This window comes from Hippopotamus amphibius, chromosome 8 (assembly GCF_030028045.1).
Source record: "Hippopotamus amphibius kiboko isolate mHipAmp2 chromosome 8, mHipAmp2.hap2, whole genome shotgun sequence".
Lineage (NCBI taxonomy): Eukaryota > Metazoa > Chordata > Mammalia > Artiodactyla > Hippopotamidae > Hippopotamus > Hippopotamus amphibius.
This window is the reverse complement of record NC_080193.1, coordinates 14,436,717-14,454,545: the sequence shown is the minus strand read 5'-3', so window position 1 is coordinate 14,454,545 and position 17,829 is coordinate 14,436,717. Positions and strand designations below refer to the sequence as shown.

Sequence of the window (17,829 nt, the reverse complement as noted above, 5' to 3'; positions counted from 1 at the left end):
TGCATGCTTAAAAAAGACGTAACCTTGTCAAAGGCATCTCTTTTGTAATAGTAGAATGATGCAGTTATTTTCATCTGTGTATTTGCTGACTTCATTTTAATTCTCATTTCAGGCATAAACTTTTAAAACGTTGTGCAGTAGGACCCAGTCGACCTCCCACAATATCACAACCAGGGTTCAGTGCAGTACCATCATCATCTTCATCTTTACCACCTCCTGCTTCTTCTAAGCACAAAACAACAGAAAGACAGGAAAAGGGAGACAAGTTGCAAAAGAGACCCTTGATACCATTTCACCATAGGCCCTCTGTGGCCGAGGAGTTATGCATGGAACAAGATCCACCAGGACAGAAGCTAGGCTTGGCAGGAATAGACGCCTCCTTAGAGGTGGCCAGCAGTAGGAAGTATGATAAGCAAATGGCCGTGCCTTCCAGAAATACAAGCAAGCAAATGAATCTGAATCCTATGGATTCACCTCATTCCCCTATTTCCCCTCTGCCGCCAACACTCAGCCCTCAGCCACGAGGTCAGGAAACGGAGAGTTTGGACCCACCATCTGTCCCTGTGAATCCAGCCCTCTATGGAAATGGGCTAGAACTCCAGCCGTTGTCTACTCTGGATGACAGAACTGTCCTCGTAGGCCAAAGACTGCCTCTGATGGCAGAGGTCAGTGAGACCGCCTTATATTGTGGAATTAGGCCCTCGAACCCAGAGTCATCAGATAAGTGGTGGCATAGTTATCATCTCCCATCCGTTGATGATGCTGAGTTCCGGCCTCCAGAGCTCCAGGGTGAGAGATGTGATGCCAAAATGGAGGTAAACTCAGAGAGCACTGCATTGCAAAGGTAAGGCGACTCTCCACCCCATCCACCCGATCACCCACCAGAAGGCCAAGGTCATAGGTTCCCAAGAATTAGGGCCTTCAGATCCAAATGCTAAACCTTTAGGTCCAAAATTAAAGAGGCCCTTCCTCACCATTCTAAACTCTGCATTTGGAAAATGTTTAAAAGTCAAGTGCTTCATCCATTGTGAAGTTTAACACACATGTCATTGTTTAAATGCTGGCATATTAAGGTTTCATTGTAGGAGTAGCTACACTAGTATTGCTTTATTTTTGGCCTGCTGTTTGTTAATCAAAGAATATAGCTTTAGGGGACCTTCCATATTGCAGTCAGTGCCCTTTTTGTATGTTGACACTCTAAAGGAAGGCTTTGCATGCATTCAGGTATATATCATGCATCTAGCAATAATACTTCAGAGTACTTTTGAGCTACCCATTATTCTAAATGGTTTACACAGATTATCTCATTTAATCTTCACCACAACTGTATTGCTACCTTAATTTCATAGCTGAGAAAGAAACCAGGGTCATGCAGTTAGTAAATGACACAGGTAGAATTTGAACCTGCTCAGTTTGTCGTCAGAGCCCATCTGTGCTCTTAAGTGGAATCTGTGGAATCAGAGACAAAAGTATATGTTCTTGACAAAGGCTACTAAGATTTACTTAATTGTGAATATAATCTCTAAAATTCACTTGTATGTGAATTTTTAGGTTTTTTTTTAAAGTTGAGTTTAAGCTTTAAAAATGCTTTAAATCATAAATGTTGTGTTAAAAAAAATCTAATCTTTTTACTGTTTCTTGCTTAAATTGTCATTTATTTTCCCTTTCAGACTCTTAGCACAACCTAACAAACGGTTTAAAATCTGGCAAGACAAGCAGCCCCAGATGCAGCCACTCCCCTTCCTTGACCCCTTGCCTCTATCACAGCAACCTGGAGACAGTTTGGGAGAAGTCAACGACCCGTATACCTTCGAGGATGGTGACATAAAATACATCTTTACAGCGAACAAGAAATGCAAACAAGGGACAGAGAAAGATTCCCTGAAAAAGAATAAGGTACCATTTGCCTTAGCGAGAGTCCAGCCTGATGTGGGTTTCAGTCTATGTCAGTACAACATGTGTGGGAAGATGCTGGAGGCAGAATGTTTGAGATAGTCTTGCCTGATTGCTCTGTCCCCATATTCATGCTCTTGGTACTATTGTATCGAACGGCGTATTGTTCCTTTTTATGTCATGGCTCACCTTTGTTCAAAAGTCAGCCGAACATAAATGAAGCCTCATATTTTCCAGGCTATAGCTTGTACAGTGCATGTTTCCTCTCATATGCTAATTCTTGTTGGCCTATGCTCCCTGCTTATTTCTTTTTAATTATTATTCCAAAACACCCAAAATGTAAGAAAAAATGTTGGTAACAATATGTACACTTTATTGAGCGCTCACTGTGTTTATTGTACTAAGCGCTTTACTGCTGTCTCTCTCTGAATTGATATCAACATTACTCCAAGACTGTGTCAGTATAATTTTACTGGTTTCATTGTCATAAAAATGAGTACTGGGGGTGTCTGCTGTCTTTAGCCTTAACTTTTAAAACATTCTAAAATACTGAGCCATTTAAAGAGGTATTCTTAAGGATAGAGGAAATAAGACGAAAGAGCCCAGTATAGTTCAGGAGAATACTTCTTAGATTCCTTTACAGAGATCTGTCTAGATCCAGAAAGCTTGAACCACAATTTAGCATCCAAAATATTATATTAAAGGCAGCTTTTAACACCATGGCAGGTCTGTAATCAAACGCCACCAGTACCATTGGGGCATAAAACCCTGATTGACTCAGATTGAGGGGAAAGTGTGGGAGTTTTTGGTTTGGTTTAAATTCAGGGAAAAGGACATATTTTATTTCCTTTGGTTGCATAGACCATGGTTTATCATACTTGTGCTCATAACAAGTTCCATTCTACCCTCTAATTCTTTGTGTTCTCCCTCATATTCCACACTTTGGGTTGGTGTTCATGTGTTTTGTTTGGCTGGATTTATTATACAGTCAGAGGATGGATTTGGTACCAAGGATGTCACTACACCAGGTCATTCCACGCCGGTGCCTGAAGGGAAAAATGCCATGTCCCTTTTCAGTTCTACTAAAACAGGTGTGTACAATGATTATTTGCCTCACTTGGATTGTTGCTAAAATAACATGCAAGGGAGATGCTTCTCTATTTAAAATTATATTCTTTTTGTACTAGCAATACTTTGATCTCATCTTTAATATATTTTTCATAGTTTTTCAGTTCCTTTCAAAACTGATAAACATATTTGGCAATAATTATCTCTAAATTTAACTGAAAACGTAGGGAAGCAGTTTACAGGCAGGGCTTGCTCATTGTCCTCTCCTCACTCCTTCCCCCTTGATGAAGTGACTCATTCTGTGCCTTTTGCCTCCTTCCCCACAGATGTCCGGCAGGATAATGCCGCTGGCAGGGCTGGCTCCAGTAGCCTTACACAAGTGACAGATTTGGCACCTTCCCTTCATGACTTAGACAACATCTTTGATAATTCTGATGACGACGAACTTGGGGTGAGTTTGCTGTAGCTACACAAACAAAAATTCACTTAAGTGGGTGGACTTATATCCGTGTTTCCAGATTTCTTTATAGTTTGGTCTACTGGATTGGGGGCTCTTATTTCAGGTTCTGAATGTTCTTCAAAAATGTTTGTATACCTTGAAAGGATTCTAAAAGTTATTAGTATAGTTTCTAATACCCCTTGGGCTTTGTTTGTTGGAGGCTTTTTTTCCATTAGTGTTATTCCTATTGTAAATATTAAAATCATACATATTTTTTAAAAAAATCCTTCTCAATATCATGAGACTAAGAGGAATGTATTATGTAGTTCCTTTACCTCAGATTTTAAAAATAATGTCCATATAACTATTCATCTAATAAGTCATACGTTAGTCAACATTTGTAGAGATATTACAAGTATCATCTATACTTTTTAGGATTACGGCATCACAGTCAGGAAATAGAATTTATACACATAGATGTTAAATAATACAAGGCATCATATGATTAAAGTGACAGATAAGAATTTAGAATTCTCTGGAGAATAACTGAGGTGAGTCAGGAAATTTGTGTCCTCATCCTCCTAACCAGTCCGTACCTTTGTGCAAGTAGAAGCGCCTGTTATCTCTGGGGGGACCTAGAGATGAGTAAGGTTGGCCCCCTCTTCAAGGAAGTCAACTTATTAGTTTATTTTTCTTTCACTTATATATTTACTTTCCCATCTATCCAGTTTACATGTATTTGTTAATCATTTAATGATCATTTTCTTTGTGGCATTTACAGATGTAATTAAATTACCACTCTTATACTTGAGATTCTCACAGACTTCAGGAGAAATAGCATATAAAGTTAAAACTATACTTGCTCCTGTGAGTGCAGTAATTGACCTGAATCTAAAGATGCTGCATGTTCAAATGCAAAGTGACGGGCAAACAGTGTTTAAGTAAAGACTTGAGAATTAAGTAGGAATCAGATTTCGAAAGCCCATTCTCACTTTAAGATAAAATATATCTGAATAACAGATATTGTACACCATTATTTTTCTAAGTTCTTAGAAGATGAGGAGATAATGGTGACCTCAAAGAATGACGTTAACTTGAATTGTGTAAAGACTAGGTTCGCTGGAGGCAAGGGAAGAATGTTAATTTGAGCCTGGAAGGAGCCTCGGTTAAGCAATAAGAATGAACTAGCTGGGCTCCGGAGGATAGTGAGCACATGGATCTGTTTTCTGAATGGAGGGTAAAGATTGGGGGGGCTGGGGAAGTTTTTGGCCACACTTAAGGCTTTGGACTTCAGACTCTACTGGTAATGTGCTCTTTTGAAGGCTGCTGAGTGTGGAACTGACCTGGTAGAAGTGCATGTCGTTTTTCATCAGTCTAATACACAGAAAGCAGGAGTACTGTTTGGTAACTTGTTGGATTGAAACACGAGGACCTAAGTTCAGGCAGTGGCTGAATGAAGGAAAAGGACATGGCAGTGTGAAAAACTGTGGTAGAAGAAATGACACATTTCCTTATTCTATGACCCAGGCATTGGAGATCCTTTTTGAACTTGACTGTCTCCATAAAGCCATGCATTATCTAGGATTGGTTTTAATGAGGGCTAGTTCAGATGCTTTGGTGTGGTGATGGTGGGAAGAAAGTGTGAAAAGTAAAGGAATCAAAAAGAAGTAGAGAGGTGGAAGAAAAGAAAAAAACAAACATTGTAGGGTAGCCCAGTTGCTGTTCACAGTCACCATCCCTAGTGATTGCTGTGCTGTGAGCCATTGTCCTTCATCTCTGTATAAATTATGAATTACTGTTGGACTAAATGCATAAATGTTTACGCTTTTTTGAATATGTTGTTAGTAATGTTAATATGCAAAGGAGACTGGACATTTTTAACCTAATTTTCATTTCTCTTAAATGATTGTTTCTACTTTGATTTCTAGCCTGGCATTTAATCAAGGGAACAGTTTACCTTAGAATCATTTTACTAATTCATCTTATTAGTAACTGGAATTGGAAGACTGTTGCCCAGGTTTTCATCTCACAGGTGTTTTTTGTTTGTTTGGTTTGGTTTTGTTGTTGTTGTTTTTGTGTGGCTGTTTTGGGTCTTCATTGTTGTGCGTGGGCTTTCTCTAGTTGTGGAGAGTGGAGGCTGCTCTTTGTTGTGATGTGCAGGCTTCTCAGTGCAGTGACTTCTCTTGTGGAGCACAGGCTCTAGACGCTTGGGCTTCTGTAGTTGCAGCACATGGGCTCAGTAGTTGCGGTACATGGGCATCTGACAGGTTTTAAAGTTAGTTTTATGTTTCAACTCTATGACATTGAATAAGTGTACATAAACAAAAGTCCTTCTATTTGTGAGAATCTTTTTGCTTTATTTTATCTTGCCATGAATTCGAGTTCTGAAAGATAATCTTGGCTACTAAGGGAACTAATTTGGTTTGAATAACAAATCAAAGAAAAACCTTCTCTGTATATTTCAATAATTTTGTGAGATAAGGTTCTTTTTCATGAAGATGAACAATAACTGTAGAAATAGGAATGGGGGTATATATATTTTTCTGTGGTAAAAAATAAAAGAATAATAGTTTGGGAGGGCTTGAGGTCATCTCTTTTAGCTGCCTGCTTCCAAACAGAAGGAAAACCAGACTGATAATTAATTACTACTTGGAGGCACCACCCTAATGTGATTATTGTGTCCCTGAAACTGCTTCTCTAATGACTTGGGAGGGAAGACTTGCTGAAGGTCTGCAAGCTCTGCTTTGATGGCACAGTCTGCCCTCACCAGATCCCTGACAAGAAGACTCAGTTAGTCCGTTTCTCATACTTGATAAGCTTGTAACCATCTCTTCTGTGTCACTGTCTGCTGGTATTTCTAGAAGTTCACCTGATGAATGCTATGTGAGGAAGCATCTTTCCTTTATAGTTGACCACTGCCCTACTTATATACAAATAAGTTGCTCTGTTTTAATGATAATAATAATCTGCTTTTAGGCTGTGTCACCTGCACTGCGCTCATCAAAAATACCTACAGTTGGGACAGAAGACCGACCTCTTGGGAAGGATGGAAGAGCTGCTGTTCCTTACCCACCAAGTAAGAAAAGGAAATTGAGCTTCGGCTCATTGTTTATAACTTATATATAAAGTTCTTATACTCAGTGGTGCCTTGTCTGAGATTCCCCTCCTTTTTCTTTCTTTCTTTTTTTTTTTTTTTTTTTTTCATTTTAACAGAATACTGACAGTGAATTAAAACTTGTATAAATTGATGTTCCTAAAGTGGCAGGCAGCTAAGAGACCCATTTGAATTTGCATTCCTTTTTCTTTTGTTTTCAAATTAACTTTTATGGTTTAAAATATGGAAAAACATGTTTTAAGTTTGTTTTTCTAATAGCCCCTTCCTAATAGGGTAAATGCTGCCCAGTGGTTTTCAGAGAGATATTCCACTATAAGAGCTGTGTAAAATATTTAAATTTTCATAAATTTAATTCACACAGGGATAATGAATGTTTGTTTTCTGTGGTCCTTTTTCCGATTAATACTGAAGTTTGTGTTTCCTTAAGAGATCAACTAGTTTTATTATATATGCAGACAAGAAGAGAAACTTCCTTTTTTCTACTTATTCTTTACCCTAAGAAACATTCTACAAGAGAAAAGAAAGTCAAGGTAGCTTATATGGATACTCTGAAGTTGAAACACAATTCCATTGCAAATCATTCTTTAATACCTTCTCATTAACTTCAGCTGGTAATGAGAGCAAATTGAGGGAAAAACCACCATGTCATGGGGATGAGTCCAAAAGTTTTATGAACCTATAAATGTAGTGCTGATTTACTCAAATGGAGAAGTATGAAGTGTGCAGAGATTGGGCTTTGACAGCTTTAGTGGATCCATAGCTTTTTAAAATATGCAAAGCTTTTTCAAGCAGGACATGTATGAAAATGAATAATGATAGCCAGCCAGTTGCTGTAGTTTTTTTTAATTAAACATTTTTCTTTCTTTATTACTCTGCACTGCAGAATTTTACAAACATGAAACTCACAGATTAAAAGAAGCATTATTAAAGTAGATTCATCTGGAATAGGGCAGATGAATGAATTTTTCCCTTGTATTTAACCAGTTATTCCTGCATTTTTTGACATTAAGTGATATGTAGTGATAGTAAATGTTAAAAATATCTGATAACTTGTCCAAGATTATTCACTCACAAACCATCCTGCTAGTTAGTGTTGTTGTCCAGTAAAGTATGTAGTGTACTCTCTCTTCTTTCTTCTTTATTCCAAAAGAAATTGTTTCGAAAACAGCTACTCAAAATTTTATGATAAAATACAGGTTATAAGAAGTAATGAATTTTAAATATAGCAAAAACATTGGCATGAGGAAAATACAGATAAATGAGAGTCAGGAGGATCTTATTAACATGGCAAAGTATGTGTGTATAAGTGTGTGGGGGGGGACACATATACATAGTATTTCCTCCTAAGACCTGATGGTGAAAATAGCATGGCCAGAACTTCTCATCTCTGCAGTAGCTTATTGTACACTGAAGTGGAAAGACATATAACATTTAATGTCTAGAATAGCACCATCCAACGGAAGTACAAGGTAAGCCACAAATGAGAGCCACATAAGTAATTTTAAATTTTCTAATAGTTACATTAAAAAGTAAAAAGAACCACGTGAAATTAATTTTAGTAACATTTTATTTAACTCAGTGTATCCAAAACATTGTCATTTTTATGTATAGTCAGTATAAAAATATTGAGATGTTTTACATTCCATTTTTATAGTAAACTCTTTGGAATCTGGGGTATATTTTATACACGGAGCACATCTCAGGTTGGACCAGGCTCATTTTGAATGCCTCATAGCCCTGTGGCTAGTGGATACTGTGTGGGGCAGCACCGGTCCGTAATTATTCATCTGTGTATGTGATAATGAAGAAAGCCACACACAGTAACAGTGAGGTTCAGTTTAGCATCAAGTCTGTGTTAAGGTAGTGTTGTGTTATATTAATTAAAACAGAAGTCTTTTTCTTAGGTTTTATTTTTAACCAGTCGCTTAAGAATTTTTGTCTTTGAAAGCATGTCAATTTGAAGTATGAGTCTTTGAGGAAGCAAAATGAATGAGTTGGACTTTTGAATTGGCTACATTTTATTCTACAAGAGCAGTTGCTATTTGTAAGGGACTTTGCTAGGTGGTCTGGCTGGGAAGAATACTGAGAAATTAGTGATGATGCTGCTATTGGTGGGCTTCAGACTTGTGCATAAATACTTGACGTTCGGGATAGGAGATGGTTGGTGTCCTTAATGGTGAGTTCCTGCTGAAGTGCAGTGGATCTTGAGGATAGGCATGTATAAGTAAGTGGAGCATTGTGGGCAAGACACATCAACTCCAGTCCATCCTGGTAGCTGTTCCCACACTCACTTTAGTCATTTTATGGGAAGAAAATTGAACAGGCAAACCATGTTTTTTCTACTTTGGGGGACCAGAATGTTTCTCTGGGTTTCTGTTTCCTTTCTGCCTTACCCACTTTGAGTCCGGTTCCCTGTTTTTCATCTCAAAACTTCATTAGGGTCATTTCTTTTCAGAAATTCCCTGTGACTGAATAGCATTTTCATCTTTTTCTAATCAAACCAAAATTGGGAGGGAGGCCTAATTACTGCTGATTCTCCTCACATTAGGAGTGTTTAGGTTTACCTGGCAAAGTGTCACATTTGTGTATACTTTATCTCATTTAATGTGCACAAAAATATATGAGGGAGATATTATTCTCATTTTGTAGATGAGGAAATTGAAGCTAGAGAGGTTGAGTCTTCCTGAAGAATATCTGATAATATGAATGATGAAACCGCTTTTTAATGTGAATCTCTGGCAGGTGAAATCTCATTTTATCCACACTTTTTGTGTGTGTTCTCTTTTACCTTTGACAAAAATTATGAAGGTGGCTGAGACTTTGAAAAGTGAGATATATAACCGTGTTAGGTAACATCAAAGAAGTTGAGTAGCCCTAAATGGAAAATGCCTTTATTACATTTCTTAGAGAAAATTTAAAAACAAATTTAATAAAATAATTTGAGGATAAAATTTTGTACCAAATGCCAAATAATAAATGAAGGAAAAGCTATTTAAGTTCATTGTCATATTAACTCAAAGTGAATTTATGTAGTTTCATTATTTTCCAGGTATCTACTTTGTTACTTAAGATTTGTCATGTAATATGAGTTTGAAGATTTTATGAAGCAGACTCCACTTACAAATTAATTTTGTTTAAAATACTCCACTTACAAATTAATTTTGTATTAAAATTGGCCAGTAGCTGCTCTTTGGCTTGGGAAAAGGTATAGGGACTAAAAGTTAAAGATGATCAATGTATTTCTAGTGCAGCCTAACTCTAATATTAAAGTCTTTAGCCTTGTTTTAAAGAAAATGTATTGATCTGGTTGCTGCTACCTCTGAAGACCTGTTTTTCAGCCTCAGCACTTATCAGTTACATAGTCTCTCCAGTGGTTCTATGAGAGTTTCCGGCTTGGCTTGTATCCATAGTTCTGTGAATTGATATGTGTTCCTTAAGGGTAAAACACTGTCAGGGCAAGAAGGTGACTTAAAGATCATCTTGGGGGTTTTAGGTTTTCTTCTTCTTTTCTGTCTTTGTATAAATTTTTTTTCCTTAGCAGCAGCAGGTTCTGTTTTGTCTAATGAAATCTCATACAGAATTCTATTATAGAAAATAAATATAAGTGGAGCTTCTCTAATGAAAGTGAAAGTTTAGATTTGAAACGCTGCCTGTTTGGCCTTGTCTTCCCCTTGTTGGCCCTTGAGGTCAAGAGAGGGTAAATTATTCAGAATTATATAATTGTTTAACTGGGAAACATGGTAAAAATCATCTCATGCAGAGGTTCTCACCTTGTTTCCTGCTCCATATGGTGGAGGCTCCCTGCCCCCCAACCCCCCGTAAACAAAGGAAAGGAAGCAAGCCTAATGAGAATCCGGCATCTAGTAAGCCTTCCTTTTCAGATGGCAGAACTGAGGGCTCGGGGGAGGAGAGGACCAGACCACAGCAGCACTGTGCTGGGAGGGGCACCTGGGCTGGGGAACCCAGCCCGCTGCTGCTTCTCTGTGCAGCTCTGCCTTAGACTCTAGCTCAGGTCAGGGCACGGCACAGCTATTCTTTATTACTTTCTGATTCAGAGCTGTAAGTTGTATTAAGATCTGTTCAGTGGTTACTGTTTACCTGTTTAAATGTGGAAGGTGCTAGAAAGAACAATGGGATTGGAAATTGGAACATCATACATGATTCAAATCACTGACTTAAACTTGTGGCTCCAAGTGTGTAAATAAATTTGCTGTACAGGACACCCCCTAGTGGCCAGATTTCACAACCACAACTTACATTTAATTGCATACACTCCTACTTTAAGAATCAGTGCCTTAATGAGACACTGTTAGTGATGATGTTTAACCTCAGGTTATATAACGATGATTTAACCAAAAAAAAAAAGAAAAATGTTGAGAATCACTGTTCTAAGTATTTCTTAAAAGATACTTTTTTTCCCCAGTTGATTTTCAATAAATTGTTTTTTGGTTCTTGGTAGGATTATTAATCCTGACTGTGAAGTTTCACCTCCTTAGATTTTTCAGGGAATCAACTGTTGGGAGCAAAAATGTATGTTATGTAGACTTTGCTCACATAATTAATGTGAAGCCAAATCATAAAGCATCAAGAGAATAGTGATCAAGTTCCAGCAGAGGATAATTTTCTGCTGATGGCCTTCTTCTTAAACACTTCCATTACTACTAGTCTCTTATGTAACTGATATGCCCATTCAATCAGCATTATTTCTGATGCCAACTAGGGGGCCTGGCTATGAACTAGGATTTTTCTTTCTCTTTTTTTTTTAAGAAGTTGGGCCTGTTACAAATTTTCTTTTTTTTTTTTTTCAAGTTTATGCTACATTAACTCTTTTTATAAATTTATTATTTTTTTAATGGCTGTGTTGAGTCTTTGTTGCTTCACACAGGCTCTCCCTGGTTGCGGCGAGTGGGTCTACTCTTCATTGTGGTGTGCGGGCGTCTCATTGTGGTGGCTTCTCTTGTGGAGCACGGGCTCTAGGCATGTGGGCTTCAGTAGTTGCGGCATGTGGGCTCAATAGTTGTGGCTCACAGGCTCTAGAGCGCAGGCTCCATAGTTGTGGTGCACAGGCTCAGTTGCTCTGCAGCGTGTGGTATCTTCCTGCGGCAGAGATCGAATGCATGTCCCCTGCATTGGCAGGTGGATTCTTAACCACTGTGCCACCTAGGAAGTCCACAAATTTTATTTTTCTTATTTTTTACTTTTATTTTTTTAGCAGTCGCAGACTTGCAAAGGATGTTCCCCACCCCTCCTTCTTTGGAACAGCACCCTGCATTTTCTCCTGTGATGAATTATAAAGATGGAATCAGTTCAGAGACCGTGACAGCACTAGGCATGATGGAGAGCCCTATGGTCAGTATGGTTTCAACACAGCTCACTGAATTCAAAATGGAAGTGGAAGACGGGTTAGGAAGTCCCAAGCCAGAGGAAATAAAGGTAATTGTCAGTATATTAACTATACAAAGACAGGGTGGTTTTAAAGCAGATCTTTATATAACTTCTTTAAAATAGTACTGTCTGTATGCTGTATGTACCTAAGTTCCTAAGAGATCTCTGAATTAGATTATGAGGTAATTATAGTGTCTTTTGATTAATTTAAAATTTTGGCTTTAGCATTTTTCTGTTGATCAGATAAGAGAATTATTAAATTATAATAATATTTGTTGCTATTAAGGTGTGTCCTAAAGTTGTTCATCAACGTTGTCACCCACCCCACTTTGTTGTCACAGGACTTTTCATACGTGCACAGAGTTCCAACTTTTCAACCTTTTGTGGGATCCTCCATGTTTGCTCCACTGAAGATGTTGCCGAGCCAATGCCTGCTACCTCTGAAGATTCCTGATGCCTGTCTGTTTCGGCCTTCGTGGGCAATCCCTCCTAAAATTGAACAACTGCCCATGCCACCTGCAGCCGCTTTCATTAGAGATGGCTACAAGTATGTGCTAGGGTTGTGTCGCATTACCTACCATATTTAATATGACTTCTCTTAACTTAATATTTACTTTAAATGATAGCAGCATTGCATTTGAAACCTTCCTTTATTGGCCATTCATGTTTTTGTGCGTATTATTTTGTGTTGAAAATATACATTATTTTCTAAACTAAATTTCATATACGTGGGGAAGTTAAGGGTTATTTGTATAGAGAACCGTGGGGTTCATGGTCATTCAATATCAAGTCAGTGTCACAGAAGCAAGCGTTAAGTTGGAATGGGTAACATTTTTAGGACAGTGGTAAGTACTTTGTTTTATATAATTTGATGTTTTTAAATTGTTTACTTAAGGTGCTTTAAAATTAAGTATTCACATGATAATTTCTCTGTTACTGACCCCATGTCATGTAAGAAAGCAGCAACAGAATGGTGCTATGCTATGGGGGAAGAAAAAGAAATTGTTTATCATAGCTTGGACATATTCCATACTGTCCCCCCAAAAGTTCTTATTTCAGTAATGTAGAATCAGTTTCCCCTTTGATAATTTCTCTTATTTATTAATTTATTTATTGGCTGCATCTGGTCCTAGTCTGTGGCACTCGGAATCTTTTGTTGTGGCGTGCAGGTTTCTCTCTAGTTGTGGCACACAGGCTCAGTAGTTGTGGTGCACAGGCTTAGTTGCTCTGTGGGATGTAGGATCTTAGTTCCCCAACCAGGGAGCAAACCAGCGTCCCCTGTATTGCAAGACGTATTCTTAACCACTGGACCACCAAGGAAGTCCCTGATTGATAAGTTCTTAATAAAATAATTTAAATGCCATAAAATAAAAGGCCACAAACTCGAATTTCTGTCAGGACCAGGTAAGCAATATGCGGATGAAATGGGCTGGGCAGAGCAAAAGACCTGGCACTACTGACGCTCAGTCTCATTGAGAGGGGCAGTGGGAGTGAGCAGGGTCAATGATGAACTGTTGAGAGTGTGCCCCTTTTAAAGGGGCTTGTTTTTTTTTTTTCTTTGCCATTCAACTACAGGGTTCAAGCAGGAATGTGGGAAACCGGAGACCTGGATTTTAATGAATATTTGCTTTTTAAAAATGTTGACAGTTGGGAATCCCCTGGCAGTCCAGTGGTTCGGACTCCGTGCTTTCACTGCTAAGGGCCCGGGTTCAGTGCCTGGTTGGGGAACTAAGATCCCGCAAGCCGCGAAGCATGGCCAAAAAGAAAAAGGAAAAAAAAAATAGTGTTGGCAGTTAACCCAAAGTTATATTCTAAGAGCTAAGACAAATTTATGATCCAGTCTGTGGGCTACTTCTTTGTGACCTCATATAAAAATCAACTTGATGAAATCAACTTTAACAGGCTTTATGCTTTTTTTAATTTAACAGGCTTTATGCTTGTATATACAAAATCTGTATTGAAATGAAAAACTGTGACAGAGAAGTTGTTTAAAAGAACCTTAGCCTTGGGGAAGTATAGCTATAGAGTCATAGGACTCAGATTCCTGCCTTTTTTCTTTAGTTCTATGTGGCCTTAAGTGACCATTTTACCTGGGTCTTCCCTTCTTTAAAATTTTTTCTGAGAACTAGTGGTTGTGGAAGTACTGTGGAAATAACAACTCACCAGCAGTATGAAAGCATGTGTTCAAAAGCACTCTGGATGAGAGGGCCTAGCTAGTTCTCTGCTGCTTTTCTCCAGTTGTGCTCTAGCTTATCTAATCTGAAACTGGTCCAGTACAGCTGGAGCAACTAGCACACCAGGGGTTAGCACACCATTCGCAAGTAGTGCCACAGCTTCAGAACCCATTCCACAGCTTAATCTCTTACACACACAAGCTTCTCAAAAAAGTGACACGCAACCCTTTGCTCTATGGTAGTTTCAGTAACGAATAATTTAGATCATTATTCTAAAATAGATCATTAGATCTATTAAATCTCTCATTTGCCCCCCAAAGATTCTTGGTATTCTAAACTGGCACTGTTACTAGAACTGTCTCTGATGAAGTGAATGTTTGTATCTGTACCTTCCAGGGTGGCATCCACTACCCTCCTGTTTTAGCTTGTGCACCACTTGAAATGTGGCTAGTGGAGGTCAAGACTGAATTTTTATTTTTATTTAAGTTGATTTAAATTCAGCACATGGGGCTACGTGGCTACCTTACTTACCGGACAGGACAGTTCTAGACTATGGGAAATCCTCCTGCTGTGGTCTCCATCGCCCTGGCCCCCCGCCTTATCACAGAGCACATGCCACACTTGAGGCATGTCATACTTGCTGTGAGCTAACTCTTCTTTCTCTTCTTCACTGTTGCGTATCCAGCATCTAGCATGGGGTGGTACTTAGTTCATTTTTATTGAATGGGAAAAGTCAGGTTACTGTACAAGATAAACCATTTTTACTGCCTCAGGAGCAATTCAGTTATTTAGGTTTTCAGTTAGTCGTCATAGTTCCTTTTCTGGTCTGAACTGCATAATAATTTGAGTTTTGTTGAACAGGAAAATTTGAAAGGAGTCCAGTTAGAGCAAAGATCATTATTACACACCTATTATTTTGGTCTCTGAGATAGCAGTGATTGCTCATCAAGGTTCCTGGATCATTTGTTATCTGTACTCAAAGATACCACTGTGCCTCAGATTTAACGTTTCTTTGCAGTGCCTGATTTGGATTTTCAGGTTGGTAGGTTAGGCATAGCTAATTAAAAATCATAAGAAAATGATTTGAAGAGCCATTACTTTATGACATTCTTCTTTCAAATTGTAAGTGAATGAATATGTACTTTATTGGAGGAACATTAGTTTAAGCACCATATTAATAGATTTAAGAAGAATTTTAAGCATTAAAAAAATCTGTTTCTTTTGATACCTTCTAACTGGAAAGAATAGTCCTGTGCTGTTTTACATGTACATCTAAGAATGTATATCAAGAAAATTTTATTACAGTAATAAAATAGCAGAACACTGCAGACGCTATTTTGTCTTCTGTGTGGCTATTCCAAAAAGAAGTTGCTGCTTATGAGAAAATAGCACAGTGTGATCGGTCTCTGGGAACTAAAAATAATTGTGCTATATAATGCATGGCACATTGAAAAATTAAAGAATGAACGAATTACCTACAGAAATCTGGTAGAAGTTTGGGAACTATGATGCAATATGTATATATTGGGCAACTACCTAATTAATCCTAAGGCCTCTTAGCAGCATGTGCTATGTTTGTATTAATTGTAATATAGTAGTAGCCAATGGGTTTCCTAAAATAGAATTCCCTGGTAGTCATTCTTTACTGTAAAAATGCTAGCCTAGATAGGACTGCCTTTTGGAAATTAGAAAAATGTTAAATTTTCATGTGCATTTGATTATAACTACTCTAGAATCATATATAGCCTCAGAGAACAAGTACAACACTGGCAGACTTTCAATTTCAAAAAACTGACAAAAATATAATTGCAAATTAGATGGAAATGGCAGCCTATGGTCTTCTGGCTAATTTGGTATGTGAACTCACGTGTTAAAGGTTCTATTTAGTAGTTATAGTTTTTCAAAACTACATTGCCTGAACCCAGCGTCATGTTTTCTTGTAAAAACAGTAAAAGTTCCCTCAAAAGATTAAGATGAGGCTTGCTTAATTGTGGAATAAGTGGAAGGGCAGTGCTATATTGAATTATTCTTCATACGTTGCTTCTTGCTTTTCCATACATTGCACTGACTCCTTTGAATCCTTTTTTTTTTTTTTTTAATGGAAAACTGAATAAACCAAGTAATAGCATGCATAAATAAGAAATGCACAGGCCAGGTTGGGGTGATTGTATGTGTATTCCAGCACCTGTGACCTGCCTCCTGTCCTCACTGGGCGCTGTCTCTTCGTTGCAGTAATGTGCCTAGTGTCGGGAGCCTAGCAGATCCAGATTATCTGAACACACCACAGATGAACACCCCGGTGACGTTGAACAGCGCTGCCCCAGCCAGCAACAGTGGAGCAGGAGTTTTGCCATCTCCAGCAACCCCCCGCTTCTCTGTCCCCACACCACGAACCCCCAGGACCCCAAGAACTCCTAGAGGAGGGGGCACTGCCAGTGGTCAAGGGTCTGTTAAATACGACAGCACGGATCAGGGGTCACCAGCCTCTACCCCCTCTACCACACGGCCTCTTAACTCTGTGGAGCCTGCCACCATGCAGCCAATTCCTGAAGCCCACAGTCTCTATGTCACTCTGATCCTTTCAGATTCCGTGATGAATATCTTTAAAGACAGAAACTTTGACAGCTGTTGCATCTGCGCCTGCAACATGAACATCAAAGGGGCAGATGTTGGGCTTTACATCCCCGATTCTTCCAATGAGGACCAGTACCGCTGTACCTGTGGGTTTAGTGCGATCATGAATCGCAAACTTGGTTACAATTCGGGACTCTTCCTGGAAGATGAGTTGGATATTTTTGGGAAGACTTCTGATATTGGTCAGGCTGCCGAAAGGCGCTTAATGATGTGTCAGACCACCTTCCTTCCTCAGATGGAAGGAGCCAGAAAATCCCAGGAGCCACCGATAAGCCTTCTCCTCCTCTTGCAGAATCAACATACACAACCTTTTGCTTCACTGAGTTTCCTGGACTACATTTCCTCTTACAGTCGCCAAACTCTTCCCTGTGTGAGCTGGAGTTACGACCGGGTGCAAGCAGATAATAATGATTACTGGACGGAATGCTTTAACGCCTTGGAGCAGGGCCGGCAGTATGTGGATAATCCCACAGGTGGCAAAGTGGATGAGGCGCTGGTGAGAAGTGCCACTGTGCACTCGTGGCCCCATAGCAACGGTAGGTTTCCCAGAATACAAATTCACTTTGAAAATTGTCTTGGTGTGATGATAACTTGCAAACTTTCTCTACTTTGTTATATGACAAAATTTTAAATTTCATTTCTTAAGACATAACTAAAGTGAGAGCTATCTTGATATCACCCTGAATTTAAGAATGGGGAAATGTTTTATATTGAAACACATTTGGAGCTGGGTAATTATTTTGTGGGAAAAAAAATTGTCTAGATTATATAAACTGGTAATTTGCACACCCTTTCACGTTTAAGTCTACCCATTCTTCTGGGTTAAGTTTCCGTGACACTTCTTCAAGGAAGCCTTCTATCCATTTACAGAGTATTTTCTCTTTCCTCTGGTTTCTCAGTATTGTGTGTCTCTGGTAACCGTGATCACATTTTACCTTGCGTTGTGGTTACGGGGACATGTCACCGTCTTAAAAACTCCCGTTGATAACTGTCTTTGGAGTTGGGCTCTAAGAGTGCTGAGCACTTTGCTGTTCCCTTTCCTTATTCATTCACTCTCTGTGCTGTGATGTGCCCTGGGGGATAACATGGTGAATGAAAGAGACAAGGTACCTGCCCTCAGG

The 17,829-nt window shown here is 38.8% G+C and overlaps 1 protein-coding gene across 4 annotated transcripts in view; it reads left to right on the top strand.

The window, feature by feature from the left end:
- MED13L (mediator complex subunit 13L) overlaps nucleotides 1-17,829 on the top strand; it is a 298,152-nt gene that overhangs the window by 248,750 nt on the left and 31,573 nt on the right. For 3 of the 4 annotated variants that reach the window (XM_057746700.1, XM_057746698.1, XM_057746701.1), the window contains 8 exons: nucleotides 113-844; nucleotides 1,671-1,896; nucleotides 2,882-2,984; nucleotides 3,288-3,412; nucleotides 6,377-6,476; nucleotides 11,728-11,948; nucleotides 12,242-12,447; nucleotides 16,307-17,244. In XM_057746700.1, coding sequence (XP_057602683.1) covers nucleotides 113-844; nucleotides 1,671-1,896; nucleotides 2,882-2,984; nucleotides 3,288-3,412; nucleotides 6,377-6,476; nucleotides 11,728-11,948; nucleotides 12,242-12,447; nucleotides 16,307-17,244 — 2,651 coding nt within the window. The remainder of the gene's footprint in view (nucleotides 1-112; nucleotides 845-1,670; nucleotides 1,897-2,881; nucleotides 2,985-3,287; nucleotides 3,413-6,376; nucleotides 6,477-11,727; nucleotides 11,949-12,241; nucleotides 12,448-16,306; nucleotides 17,245-17,829) is intronic. The other variant, XM_057746699.1, reaches the window with a different exon arrangement.